This window comes from Bison bison, unplaced genomic scaffold (genome assembly GCF_000754665.1).
Source record: "Bison bison bison isolate TAMUID 2011002044 unplaced genomic scaffold, Bison_UMD1.0 scf7180017864466, whole genome shotgun sequence".
Lineage (NCBI taxonomy): Eukaryota > Metazoa > Chordata > Mammalia > Artiodactyla > Bovidae > Bison > Bison bison.
In genome coordinates, this window is record NW_011495027.1 from 11,189,074 (window position 1) to 11,204,388 (window position 15,315).

Here is a 15,315-nt window from a genome sequence, read left to right on the forward strand (position 1 = left end):
AGCCTTGACATACTCCTTTTCCTATTTGGAACAAGTCTGTTGTTCCATGTCCAGTTCTAACTGTTGCTTCCTGACCTGCATACAAATTTCTCAAGAGGCAGGTCAGGTGGTCTGGTATTCCCATCTCTTTCAGAATTTTCCACAGTTGATTGTGATCCACACAGTCAAAGGCTTTGGCATAGTCAATAAAGCAGAAATAGATGTTTTCTGGAACTCTCTTGCTTTTTCCATGATCCAGCGGATGTTGGCAATTTGATCTCTGGTTCCTCTGCCTTCTCTAAAACCAGCTTAAACATCAGGAAGTTCACAGTTCACGTATTGCTGAAGCCTGGCTTGGAGAATTTTGAGCATTACTTTACTGGCATGTGAGATGAGTACAATTGTGCGGTAGTTTGAGCATTCTTTGGCATTGCCTTTCTTTGGGATGCTGTATCCAGTTAATCATATTTGTTAGCCAAAATGTGTTTAAAATTAGGATTAGTCAGTACAGTTTTGAAATTAAATTTATGGCTGCTCTTGTTGAACCATTTTTTTGAGAGTACAGTGTGCTCAGTGTTGAGAGCACAGCTTTTTCAATAATATTTAATGTTAATCTTGGATTTACTTGCAATTTTCTTTTGAAAGCAGTGTTCTCAACCTTAATGATTTTTTAATATAAATTTATTTATTTTAATTGGAGGCTAATTACTTTGCAATATTGTATTGGTTTTGCCATACATCAACATGAATCCACCACAGGTGTACACGTGTTCCCCAATCTGAACCCCCCTTCCACCTCCCTCCCCATACCATCCTTCTGGGTCATCCCAGTGCACCAGCCCCAAGCATCCTGATTCATGCATCGAACCTGGACTGGTGATTCGTTTCACATATGATATTATACATGTTTCAATGCCATTCTCCCAAATCATCCCACCCTCACCCTCTCCCACAAAGTCCATAAGACTGTTCTATACATCTGTGTCTCTTTTGCTGTCTTGCATACAGGGTCAACCTTAATGATTTTAATAGCGATTCTTTTTTCTTTTTTTTAACCCAGGCCCTCCATGGTTTAAGGTAGATTGGATTGAAGTTTTTAATATGTAATTTTGAACTCATGACATTTTGAAGAGTTGTCTCTCTATTGCATTGATTTGTTAATTTTGTGAATTTAATATACTTGTTTAGCTAGAATTTAATGGGGTGGTAGTAGCTGTGTGGCTTCCCTGTTGGCTCAGTGGTAAAGAACCTTCCTGCCAGTGCAAAAAGTGCAGGTTTGATCCCTGGGTTGGGAAGATTCCCTGGAGTAGGAAATGGCAACCCACTCCATTATATCTTGTCTAGAGAATCCCACGGACAGAGAAGCCTGGCGGGCTTTAGTGCATGGGTTCACAAGGAGTTGGACACATCTGAGTGACTAAACAACAACAGCAACAGTGCATAGCCGTACATTTATTTGGGTCCTGTACACTTACTAGCATACGCTTTAAAATGTAAGAGAAAAAATAAATAAATTTAAAAACTGAACATGAATAATACATAGTCCAAGTTAGGTAAGGAACTCCTCTGTGTTGGACATTGTGTGAAATGCCTTCAGTTAATTACTTGTTGATTCCTCCAACCCTTAAAGTAATAAAGTACGATAATATAATAATGAATGCTTTATTTTGCTCCTTCTGTGGGCTAAACTCTGTTCTTAGCTCTTTGTTTATATTAATTCATTTACTTTTCATAACAACATGATCTGATGAAATGTAGCTACTGTTGTTCTTGTTTTCTAAGAACAGGGGTGAAAGAACTTAAGTCACACAGCTAATCTAAGAGCTGGAAGTCAATTCCTGGCAGCCTTAAGGGCTGCATGCTTAACCATTATAGTGCTTCTGATTGTAGGAAGATATTATGAAATAGACACTGTTCTCATTTTAGAGATGGAAAATTGAAGCATAGATATTAAGCAACATATCCAAGGTTATACAAATACAGTGAGAACCAAGTTTCATATTCTCTTTTCAAAAAGGGGAGATTACTTCTGTATTAAAGCAAGAGAATTCCAGAAAAACTTCTATTTCTGCTACATTAAAGCCTTTGACTGTGTGGATCACAATAAACTGTGGAAAATTCTGAAAGAGATGGAATTACCAGACCACCTGACCTGCCTCCTGAGAAGTCTGTATGCAGGTCAAGAAGCAACAGTTATAACCAGACATGGAGCAACGGACTGGTTCCAAATCAGGAAAGGAGTATGTCAAGGCTGTATGTTGTCACCCTGCTTATTTAACTTATATGCAGAGTACATCATGCACAATGCTGGGCTGGATGAAGCACAAGCTGGAATCAAGATTGCCGGGAGAAATATCAATAACCTCAGATACGCAGATGATACCACCCTTATGGCAGAAAGCGAAGAACTAAAGAGCCTCTTAATGAAAGTGAAAGAGGAGAGTGAAAAAGTTGGCTTAAACTCAACATTCAGAGAACTAAGATCATGGCATCTGGTCCCATCTCTTCATGGCAAATAGATGGGGAAACAATGGAAGCAGTGAGAGACTTTATTTTTGGGGGCTCCAAAATCACTGCAGATGGTGACTGAAGCCATGAAATTAAAAGACGCTTGCTCCTTAGAAGAAAAGTTATGACCCACCTAGACAGCATATTAAAAAGCAGAGACATTACTTTGCTAACAAACATCCATCTAGTCAAAGCTATGGTTTTTCCAGTTGTCATGTGTGAACGTGAGAGTTGGACTGTAAAGAAAGCTGAGTCCCAAAGAATTGATGCTTTTGAACTGTGGTGTTGGAGAAGACTCTAGAGAGTCCCTTGGACTGCAAGGAGATCCAACCAGTCCATTCTGAAGGAAATCAACTCTGAATATTCAATAGAAGGACTGATGCTGAAGCTGAAACTCCCAATACTTTGGCCACCTGATGTGAAGGACTGACTCATTTGAGAAGACCCTGATGATGGGAAAGATTGAAGGCAGGAGGAGAAGGGGACAACAGAGGATGAGATGGTTGGATGGCATCACGGACTCAATGGACATGAGTTTGAGCAAGCTGCACGAGTTGGTGATGGACAGGGAAGCCTGGTGTGCTACGGTCCATGGGGTCACAAAGAGTTGGACACTACTGAGCCACTGAACTGAACTGATTTCTGTCTAGAAGGATCAGGCAAGCTTAATTTGAAGACAGAGTTTGATCTGGATTGTGAATGAATTACTGTCAGCATGAATGTGCGAAACCAGTGCCTATTGGGAAACACTTAGTGGTCAGGTTTAGCAAAGTATTCAGGGATTTAATGGCAGAAATAAAGCTGGAAAGGTAGCTGGGGCTAGATCCTGGAGGATCTTGTTGTAGGGCTAAGGAAATAAAACTTTTCTTTAGATTGTAGTGGGATACCATAAGTCATTTACTAGCTTCTTTTGATATTATTTCCAGCCAGTATTATTGAAAATATACTGCTATGCTCGTGCCTTTAAAAAGAGAAAATACAAATGAAAAACTTTGGCTTCTAGCATTAATACTTAAAAAATAATGTCTATCAATTCAAGTAAAAAATTTAGGCTGCCTAGTTTTCACTTAATTTCCTACTATACCCCCAAGCTCCTTGAGGCCAGGAATTAGGTGGTAGTTAATTTGGTAATTTGGTAAATAGAACTCAGAATAATGTCTTATTGAAATTTGGGAAGGGTCAAAAGATAGGATCTCTTAAGTTAAAATTCAAGTAGTAGCAGTCTACTTCTTGACATCAGGTTATTTCTAAAGATGGTTGATGAAAACAGCTTAACATACAAAATAATTTAAAACTGTAAAATCACTCAAAATGCCTTTAAAAACCTCAGCTTACATGGGAATGTACATTTTAAAGGTATATTTGGTATTCTCCATGAAAAGCAAATTCAGTGAGAACTTAGGGCATCTTTACTGAGGGAGCCTGGTTCATCATAACTGTTGAAAGTCTGTAAAAATAATTTAAGTTCATTTACTATGTTTTTTATCACCTGTATTTCATTGTTGGTTCAGAAAGCAAAATATGACTTTGGGGCATTAGTCAACATACAGAAAACTATATAATTTTAAATACTGTGAGCCAAAAGGAAATTTTATGCTTTGTCTTTCTAGATTACAGAAGGCTTTATTTTCTTATAAATTTTTCTTTCTAAATGTGAAAAAATAGAATATTTTGTTGATGTTTCTTTTATCTTTAAAGTCTTCCCTTATCTCAGTTTTTTTGCCACATCACTTTAAATATTTTTGCAGTATTTCTTGTAAGTTTGATTTTTCAGGGTCTTTGACTGAATAAATTCCGAATTTCATAAGTTATTTCCAGCAGTTTTTCTTAAACTTGGCAGGTTGAGTGTCTTTGCTAAAAATAGTTTCCTGTTGGTATATTAGACAAAAGAACTTAACTATTCTTTCCCCCGTCCTACTGTAAGTTAGATAAAGCTTATGTTACCAGCCTACTTTTTCTAAGCCGTTTTATTAACAAGTATATTCCAAATATTTCCTTTTTTTGTATTCTTTAAGAAAATGACAGACTTAATGATTTATTTACTATGAGTGGTATAGGAAAAAATATTTTCTTAGTAAAACCACATGTTCTTACATTGGGCCTTTTTTTTCTTTCCTCACAGGATATGCTTTAGTTTTTAAAAAACTAAAAAGAAAAGGAAAAGTGAAGGCCTGTGCCTTGATATGTTCCTTAAGTTTTAACTAATTTGCAATCTAATATTAAGAAAGCTGATAAAATATTTTGTCTTAGCCATATGGATGATTATTGTGCACTGTAAAATAGGTAAAATTATTAGAAGACAATAGTCTTCCCCTCCAAATACCTCCCCCCACCCCCACCCCCCATTGGCAAGCTTCACAATGGTGAAGAAAAAGTAGTGTTTTATCACTTTCTGATGTTTTCATATTTTCATTTTCCCAGCACTAGAAAGTTTAGGCTTTGGCTCTTATATCAGTGAAGTAAAAGAAGTCTTACAAGAATGCAAGACAGTAGCATTAAAAAGAAGAAAGGCCAGTTCTCGTTTGGAAAATCTTGGCATTCCTGAAGAAGAATTATTGAGACAGCAACAGGAATTATTTGCAAAAGTAAGTAACACATATTAAATTATTTCATGTGAATCTGACCCTTTTTGAACACCAAAATCATAGTTTTCTAAAATCATTTCCCAAGTCAATCTGCATGTCCAAAGAATTTTGTTTTTGTGGCTGATTGTTTAATCATAGAGTCTGATGTTAGATCTGGCCAATTTGACTCTATTTGGCCAGCTGTTTACTTTACATAAAAGTAAATATTTGCAGCAACCTGTTTCCTGAGGAGAACAACTCCGAATGACTACTGAGACTTTACTTTGATGTTTTTTTCAGGCAGAATGACCATTTAAAAGCATGAAAAGTATACCTAAACATTCGTAAGATTTAAACTGATGGACTGGTGAGAAAATATTTTATCAAATTTTTAGACGAATGGCATATTAAAAAAACCTGACTCACATTTACTTTTTAGTTAACTTAGGTCTTTACTACACCTTTAAAACACTCTGATCTTTAAAACTTTGAAGGGTCAGTGGAACAGAGAAAGGCAGAAAACTTTTCTCCTTTTTTGCTTTTTTTATTGTCCAGTCTGTGGAGGATTAGCAACAAGAACTATTTGTTATTTCCCTCTGTTTTTTAAAAAAGGAGACCACCAGGAGCTGAAATTGAGTGGAGTTTGTGACTGCTGCTGCTGCTGCTAAGTCGCTTCAGTCATGTCCGACTCTGTGCGACCCCATAGACGGTAGCCCACCAGTCTTCCCCGTCCCTGGGATTCTCCAGGCAAGAATACTGGAGTGGGTTGCCATTTCCTCCTCCAAGAGTTTGTGACTAGCCTCTCAGAATTTCTCCAGTGTTACTGCTCTGCCATCTTCTTGGCCTGCCTTAGCCCATTGTCAGAATCCTGGATACCTTCTTCATTCCCTTCCAGGTCCCTTGGTGACAGTAGAAACAAGCTCTGTAATGTATTTTGGATCATCCTTCTGTGGAAGATCATATTTTCCAAAGATGACTGCTATAGTGTCTCTTACCCTTCATCTCCATGGCTCACTGTGCCTTTGTATTATAGCAGAGGCAACAAAGGCTGGCAGCATTCATTATCTGATAAAAATACCTAGGGATGAGGATTAGGAGATGAAGAATCCCATGCAGCATGCAACACAGCTTCCGCGTGGAGTGAGTAACACAACAACCAATATGCACATATACCCCGTGCTGACGCAAAGAAAAAGCTTTCCATCAATCCTTTCCATTCAGGCATGGGATGTACTGGGCCTGGTTCAGAATACCCACAGGCAAGAACAAGAAATTCAGAGGGAAAAATTGTCCTTCCCTCCTTCTCTGCCAGGTTCCTTGAAGCTGGGGAGAAGGTAGTTACAGTGTACAGTGATTCTTTTCTTTTTTTTAAAAAAAATTATTTATGTTTGGCTGTGCTGGGTCTTCATTGGTATGTGAACTTTTCTGTAGTTGCAGTTAGCAGGAACTACTCTGTAGTTGCAGTGCTAGAGCTTCTCCTTGCGAAGGAGTCTCTTGTCATGGAGTTCGGGCTCCAGGGCGCACGGGCTTCAGTCGTTGCAGCTCCTGGGCTCTACAGCACAGGCTCAGTAGTTGTGATACACAGGCTTAACTGTTCCATGGCATGTGGGATCTTTCCGGGTCAAGGATTGAACCCGTGTCTCCTGCATTGGCAGGTGAATTACCACTGAGCCACGAGGGAAACCCTACAGTGATCCTTGAATGACTGAATATTCACTCCATGTAAGACTGAGAGCTTAATAACCTCGTCATTAAGAATGCAGATCACTGTCCAAGGCTAAATTTATCATCAGGGACTGAGATATCTTAATGATATTTTCACTTGCTCTTCTCTGTACCTCCTTCCTACTTACCCTGCAAAGGCAGGAGCAAGGAATTACGAACTTGAAGATTTACAAGAACAGCTTAAAAAATAGTCCATTCCATTTCTGGGTACTACTGAAATGCTCAGATTGCTCAAGCAAACTGTCTGTAAGTACATACTTTTTTGAAATAAAGCATTGAGCTCACTTTCCAGTGGGAAGATCTTGAAATTTCGACCTAAATCACTGGGTCAGAGGTGATTCTGTGGTAAAGAGGATGTAAAATAGTGTTTCAGTTCCATAGAGATACATATTTCATCATAGGAATAGTGCTTTGTGGTCCTTTTTAATTGTCTGTCCCTGCCATTAGTTTGTAAGCTCCCTGACGGCTGGACCTGTTATTAATTGTATCTCTAGCACCCATCTAACATGGTAACTAGCACAATATTTGTTGAATAAATGACTGAGTTAAATTGATGAGTCAGGGAAGCACAGAACTGTAGGGGTGGAACAGACTTTTGAAATCATTTATTTCAGCCTTGATCTTCCAAATTATGATTCTGAAGTTTGAGGAGGTTCAAGAATCTATTCACCATTATGAAAAAAAAAGGGGAGGGGGAGAAGTGGGGCTGTTTTTCCCCTACAAAGTTCTGGCTTCTCATTTGAAAATGAAAGACAGGTTTGGTTTGAATAGAAGAGGTGAGAATTGCTACAAGTTACTATAATTACTATTAGAACTAGGAAATACCATTTCAGGTCTTTTCCAGATTAGCTCATTAACTACCAGTTTGGTTTATATTAAAAAGTATTTAAACAGTCTTATGGACTCTGTGGGAGAGGGAGAGGGTGGGAAGATTTGGGAGAATGGCATTGAAACATGTAAAATATCATATATGAAACGAGTTGCCAGTCCAGGTTCAATGCATGGTACTGGATGCTTGGGGCTAGTGCACTGGGATGACCCAGAGGGATGGTATGGGGAGGGAGGAGGGAGGAGGGTTCAGGATGGGGAACACATGTATACCTGTGGCGGATTCATTTTGATATTTGGCAAAACTAATACAATTTTGTAAAGTTTAAAAAAAAAGAAAAAAAAGAAAATTCTTATCAAACATCAAAAAAAAAAAAGTATTTAAATTTTAAGTTACCAAGCACTAGACACCAGATACCATTTAAACTGATAAGGAAGATAAAGCTTACCAATGTTTATTGAGTTCTAACCATGTGTTAATCATGTGCCAAGTGATTTACCAGTATTATTTAATCCTGACAACAACATAGAAAATAGGTGCTAAAGTAGAAAAGCATTTGAGGCAGGCACGACCACATGCAAACAGCGTTGTAATCCATATGAATATGAGATACCAATGGAGGATTGAAAGTTTTTTAAAAAAGCTATTGGCTATTATTTATTGAGTCTCTACTATGGTAGATCACCTACAGGGTGCCAAAGTAAATATTTGATGAAGGGAAAGATGCTCTGCTAAATACTTTATACACTTTGCAGAGTTTTTAATGAACAATACAAATTTTATTGTACCCATTTACACTTTAAGAAACAGACTCAGAGATGGAGAGACTTGCATGAGATCATTTGTTCTACAGATATTTATTAATAAGTCTTCACTCTTTACCAGATATAGTGCTAGTTGCTAATCTTATAATAGTGTAAAAAAAGACGGGGTTATGTCTTTATGAAGCTTAGTTTATTGGAAAGGATCGACTTAGACAAAGGAAATGGGTAAATATCTTCTGACTTCAAAACCTGTGCTCTTTCTACAATACTGTGCTAATACTCTAGCCACCATTTTGTTTACTTAAATTTTATTTTGGAACTTTTAAGTGGAATGAATGTACTTTATCATTTCTATGACAAAAAGTTGAATGAAGGAAATAATCTACTGGTTGCAAATTCTGTCTTCACTTTTCTACCCTTGTCATCTCTTTGTTTGTTTTTTTTTTTCTCCCTTATCTCCTTTCTGTCTTGCCCTGACCTATGGATAAAAAATACCCTAGTATTTCTTTGCTCTTGTGAGAAAAATCAGAAGAGAAGTAAAATTATTGTAGCTGCTTAGTACTTTTCCTAGAACACATAGTATTAGTACTTTAGTCTTAAATATGAATGGAACTGATAAATTATTATACCATCTTTTTCATAACTTTCATTTCACTTAATCATTTAGACTTTATTTTACATACTAACAAAAAGCAGCCTCTTTTGAAGCTGTCTTTCAGTGCTAGCAGCGAATGTTTGAAAAGGAAGTACCAGTAATATGTTGAGGTTCGTTAACTGTAAATTGTAAATGAATCGTATTAGCATGTGGGAGGGGGAGTCTTAAAACGTAATGAGAATTTCCAGAAGAAGTGGGTTAGCAAGTAATGCCTATTTACTTCCCTTTCACTCTTCCATTTTAGAAGGAAAATACTTTGGATGGATTGGGTAAGAAGCAAAACGGAAGGAAAGAAATTAGAATAAATACCACTGAAATTTTTAATTTATGGACATGAATACAAATAATATTTATCAATCAGTATTGATTTTAAAGGTATCAGAGTGCTTTTTGTTCAGTGAGGAAAGTATGGGTGCTGATATGGGGCAATGGTACCTAAAAAAGTCAGTTAAATTTTAAGTATAACCAGTACATGTCTTTGCAGATTATTGAACAAACTACAATATAATGAACAAACTGAGATAAAGCAGCTTTGCAAATAAAACCTGTGTAGAGACTTGAGATTATTTGAAATTTTTTTGTGCCACAAAATTATACCTATTTATAGTTGATTAGGCCACAGAGTAGGTATTCTTAAGTTGATTAAATTGATATATTTGGTTTGCCGTACGATTTTCAAGTATTTTCTGTGAAGCATTCTTAGTCTGTTTTGAACTCTGGGTATTCCTGCCATAATAGTAAATATGCCTGTGTATTATGGAAATATTTTCCATATTTCTTTATAAAAATAGGTAGAAGTAGTTACTAGAATACCTAAATTTTATTTTAGGTATTTTAATTTCCTAATTTAATCTTTAATTTCCTTAACACAAACAAAAAACATTTTCGTCTCAGAGGGGAGGTGTAATATAGATACCTTAACATCTGTTATATGAGATTGACTACTCATGAGGAAGACATAAAGAGATCCCCAAGTACAGATTTTAATGTAGAAGTGTGCCAGTTACTAAGCAATTGTTTCAGCATGAAACCCCCTTCCTGTGCTAGCTTTGAGAATGGGCCCAGTAGTCTGCAAACAGTGTTTCTGCTTTTCTAGCTGACTTCCCTAGACTCTGCTGCTAGTGGGGGGCTCTGAAGGGAGATTACATGGCTGGGTGGAAGAAGGCACTTGTTCCTTTCTTTTACTTCCAGTTGGCTTCAGGTTCCTTTGAGCAATGCAGCAATGCTTCACCCTGGCTGCATCAGTTTTTTCCTGTAGCAGCAACTGAATCTGGTTTGCAGTTTCTCTTAATACTTACAGAACCAACCCGAACATGCATCCCCTTCCTCAGGTATGTGGGTCTCAAACCTTGGGGCCCTCTTCTAAACTTAGAGATGGTAGTACCAGCCAAATATACTCCTTCAGAAGTCTGAGTTTCAGGTCTGTGGTTTGCTCCTCAAACCTTGTAAGTTATAAAAATTTCAGCCTCTTCTCTTGTTTCAATTTTAAGGTTGATGGCTGCTTCCTGTAGTTGCCATGCACAAATCTTAGTATTTGTTTCTTGCCTCTTCGATTACCTAGTTATCACCTTTATACTTGGTTACTGATCTTTTATATTTACATTCTTTCTGTTTCCCTATCTAGTGTGACTTCTATCTCCTTATTAGACCCCAAATAATACTGGAAGGAGTCAGGAACAAACTTACTGACGAAATAGTATTTCAGGAGTACTTAAAGGAAGAGAGGAATTACAGTAGGTGAAAATCAGATTTCAAAAAGATTGACTATCAGCATGAGTAAAGTAGCAAAAATGGGAGAGTATGAAGTATAATTGGAAAACATTTTATGTTATAGGTGGGGGTTTTTTTTGTTTGTTTTTAGCACAAGGGAAATGCTTTGAAAGAAGATTAGAGAAAATATAGTAGAGCAGACCGTAATTTGGAGGGTCTAAATTCTAGGCTGAGAAATTTGGACTTAATTGGTAACAATTAAATGATTTTTTTATATATTAGAATTACCCCAGGGAATGTTTGGATAATAAATTCATGACATTATTAAGAAAAGTTAGAAATGTACATGGTAAAAAATCTTAAGGTTATGCTGAGCATTATTGTTTTCCCACAAAACATTCATTCATTCAGAAATCCTTGGGGCCTGTATGTTGGGAAAGCAACAATGAATATGGAAACGTTTTCTATTCTCAAGTCTAGAGGAGAAAAAAGATAATATACTCAGGTAACTAGAGAACAAAACAGATAAGTATGGGAATGCATACAGAATTATAGACTATGAAATAGAGTGGAGAATGTGACCTAGAAAGATCAAGAAAACTGATGTGTGTTTTAAATACTGGCAAGCAATTGGCCATTCCTAAACGAGGGAATGAGCCAGGCTAAAAGATTAATTCTGAAAAAAGGCAGAAATGGAGAAACAGCATTGTTTTGGTAAACTCTTAATGGGAAATTATGTGATTTTTTTTCAAGAACAGATTCATTTTTCCCTTCTTGGTATGGTTTTTCTGCTAATAGATGAAATTAAATTGGGAAGGAACCATGTAATGCATGTGGATGTACCTTGGTTTCTCAGATCTAGTGGTGGTTTTTATAGAAGTTATTTCAAATGAATGGGTTTTAACTATCCTACTTAAATTCAGTACTGGATAAGTATTTTCACTAGTTTGTATGTGGGAAGGGTATGTTCTGTGTGTGTGTGTGTGTGCATACATATGTGTGCATTTATAAAGAGGGGAAAGGGACAGAGGAAGAAAGAAATGTATCTATAGGGTAGGAAACTATGATAGAAACTTAAAAGAAATATCAAGATAGCTATTGCATTCATGTTCAGTACTTTTCTGTAACAGAGGTACTGTACTAGTGAAATTCTAAACCACAGATACAATTTTTAGATTGTTAAGTATTTATGTCAAAATTATAAGTTGAGAGGGCGGAAGAGTCAAGTGAAACAAAAGAGAGGCAAACACAGGGAAAAGAAAACCAAAGAGAGAATGTTGTGATTTTTCTGTGAACTTTTTTAGGCTGTCTTCAGTTGAACCATTATGTGACATAAAAGGAAACTTTTATAGAAAACTTTTATGGAAACTTTTGAAAACTCTTCTTAAGAGAATTGAGAAGAAGCAGTCTCTCATTATATTTTCTTACAGAGTTCATGTTGTCCCGATGTACAACAACTACAGTGGTTGGAAAATACCCAGTTTAATAATGACTAAGTTTATGGTTGGCTTAATATACAAAGTGTGCATGTTACAGGTTTAAAAAAAATTTTTTTTATGTTTTTTGTGTTTAGGCTAGACAGCAACAAGCGGAATTGGCCCAACAGGAATGGCTTCAAATGCAGCAAGCTGCCCAACAAGCACAGCTTGCTGCTGCATCAGCAAGTGCATCCAACCAGGCAGGATCTTCACAGGATGAAGAAGATGATGATGATATCTGAAATTCACCAGCTGAGTTTCTATTTCCTTTAAAATGATTTTCCCTGCACAAGAAAACAGTGAAAAAAATGCTTATCTGTAATTTTGCATCTTGGTGGACTTGCCATTGGTATTCTAGGGATATCTGCTGTTAAGTTTCATCTGTTGTGTGCTATTCATGTAAAATCTGTCTCTTTGAACTGTTGAAAATTTAAGGTTCAGTATAATATCAATTTTGAATTTTTAATGGTGTTTATGAAATTTTAGATAGCAGTGAGTGTTTGATCAATAAACAGTGTTACAGAAAACTTCAAGTTTATAAAAATACAGTGAAATTTATACAGAAGCTCTAAATCTTCATTTGCATTTCCTCTGCCCTTTTAACTAAACTAAAAATTGGGAATTTTAAATTATTGGGGGGAGGTGCTGTGTGATATAGTAGACATTAGATCAGGTTGGTGAAAAAGCTCAGTTTTGCAGTATCTGGATTTTGTCTTTTAAAATGAGTATATGTATACAGGCAATAAACATACATGCTCAGATAAATATACTTGTTTAAAAAGATCTCAAAACAAGGCATTCAAAAATTAGAAAGGAGTATGTTCAATAGTAGTTGTAAAATTTGGTAGGTTATGTTTTCAGTTTTGTTTTTATTTTATGTAGAGCTAAAAACTTGTTTTATTATAGCATAATTCATCTTTAGCTACACTATTACATTTCAAAGACTGCCCAGTTTTGAGGACTGTCATGATTCTTAGTATTTCACTCCAGTAATCATTAATAATATTACTTGCTTAGTCCATCTTGTGAAACAGTTGCTTAGGTTGCATTGGTTGGTTCACGAATATTAAGACCTTTCCTAGGGGAAAGAAATGACAGTTAATGAGCATGCTTGTTATAAGAGGGGATTCTTTTTGTAATTTAACTTGTAGTTACAGTTTCCTTGTTGTTTGTTTTTAGCATTCCTTTTACAGTTTCTTGACTAGATGGCCTAGAATGTCCAATACTTCCTTTGAAATGGCATCATTATCTCCATCATAATTGAGTGATAGCTTTAAAAAATGTTTTGTTTAAGAAAATGTGTCATAATTGATTAGCCCTATATGAAACATAAATAATTTTAACCTGCTTATTAAAAGGGAAAAGCTTTAATTTGGTTCTAATAAGTAAAGTATGATAGTGATTTTTATAGGAATCCAGTGTTTTGAAGAACTGGCCTATTGTGTTTATATTTTGAAAACAAAATGGAAAAGCCACTTAAAATAGTATGAAGTAATCTAAATTACTATGTCAGTTGCCAAATCATTTAAATTTGTGTATTCACCAGGTCTAAAGATAGATTGTGGCTGCTAGAATTCCAGTTTTAATTGAAGAGCTAAATAAGTCAAATGTACAAGTATTAGATTTCTTAATGATCATACTTTGCAGTTTTAGAAAAAGTGAAATATTGTTACACATTTATTAAATACACTTCTTCCATGCCACAAATAGGTTAATCCTGCTGAATGTTTTGAGTTAAAGTTGATACTGTATCCATGAGTGCGTTTGAACAAGATAGAAGGGATTGTTTTTTTAAAAGTTTAAGTACCAAAGGTAGTCTAGTCTAAGAAATAATAAGTTAATAAGTGTTGGCTTTTCTAATTTGTACTGTAACATCATTATACTTTTTATTTTAAGTATATCTGTTTCTTAGGAAAAAAACGTAGATATTTTCCAGACCTTTTTTTTTTGATGCAGAGTTCAGGTTAATATTTTACTGCATCTGATAATGTATTATATGTTCAAATCCTAGTGACTTTCATTTTGACATTCTTGTGATTTTCATATGCTGTATTCTTCAAGCAATAAAATCTGATGTGTTTTATAAATTGTTTTTATATTTAATGATCTGTACAGGTTGATGGCATGAGATTTCTGTTATTACCATTTTTACTAGTTTCAAGAATCTTAGGCCCCCCAAAACAATTCTGATCTTTAGGTATATAGTACTAGACTTTCTCCTTTGTTTACTGGTTTTTCAGAAAATGTGGTTTTACTTGTATTTTTGTAATTTATAGTCTTAGGATGCAGGCATAATAGAGCTAATTCAGCAGTGTTTTAGTTTATTTTTTAGCAGTGAACTATTATATTGTGTCTTTTGTTGAGATTTTTAAAATCTTTTGGAGAGAGAAACAAAATTTTTAGTATTCTTGAGAAATAAAGTTATTGTTTGGTAAGTATTTTCCCCACCTCCTTGAATATGTCTGTCTTTTTCAGCAGCAAAGGCATCAGAAAAGGCATCAGCTTTTAAAATTATATATACCATACATGTAGGAAAGTACATAAATAAGGGTTTTCACAAATTAAATATAATTTTGCCACCTTCAGATTAAGAAACAGTATTATGAACATCCCAGAAGCTCTCCTCTTGCCCCTGTCTCCGCACCTTCTTCCTCCCCAGAAGTAACTACTATTCTGACTTCTAAAATCAGTTTGCCTGTCTTTTATTTTATGTAAATGCAGTTATACATAATACACTTTTTTTTGCTCATTGTTTTATTTTTGAGTGTATTGATTTCCTGATGCCACTGTAACAAAATACCACAAATCTAAGGGATTTAAAACAACCCAAATGTATTCTCTTGTAGTTCTGAAGATCAGAAGTTCAAAATCAGTTTTATTAGGTCAGAGGCAAGATTGGTTCCTAAATCTGGAAATTGTAAGTGGAGAATCCATTTCCTTATCTTTTTTCAGTTTCCAGTGTCTGCCTATAATTCTTGGCTTGTGCCTTCTTCCTCTGTTCAAAGCTTCTGCTTTTATCATCACATCATCTTTCTTCTGTAGTCAAATGTTCCTCTGCATCTACACTTAGGGCCCACCTGGATAATCCAGGATAATCCCCTGT

The 15,315-nt window shown here is 35.7% G+C and overlaps 1 protein-coding gene across 1 annotated transcript in view; it reads left to right on the forward strand.

Annotated features, from left to right (window-relative positions):
* DR1 (down-regulator of transcription 1, TBP-binding (negative cofactor 2)) overlaps positions 1 to 14,299 on the forward strand; it is a 21,455-nt gene extending 7,156 nt beyond the window's left edge. The window contains exons 2-3 of the mRNA XM_010860467.1: positions 4,909 to 5,072; positions 12,308 to 14,299. Of these exons, the coding sequence (XP_010858769.1) occupies positions 4,909 to 5,072; positions 12,308 to 12,454 (311 nt within the window). The 3' untranslated portion in view covers positions 12,455 to 14,299. The remainder of the gene's footprint in view (positions 1 to 4,908; positions 5,073 to 12,307) is intronic.
* Positions 14,300 to 15,315: the final 1,016 nt, after the last annotated feature.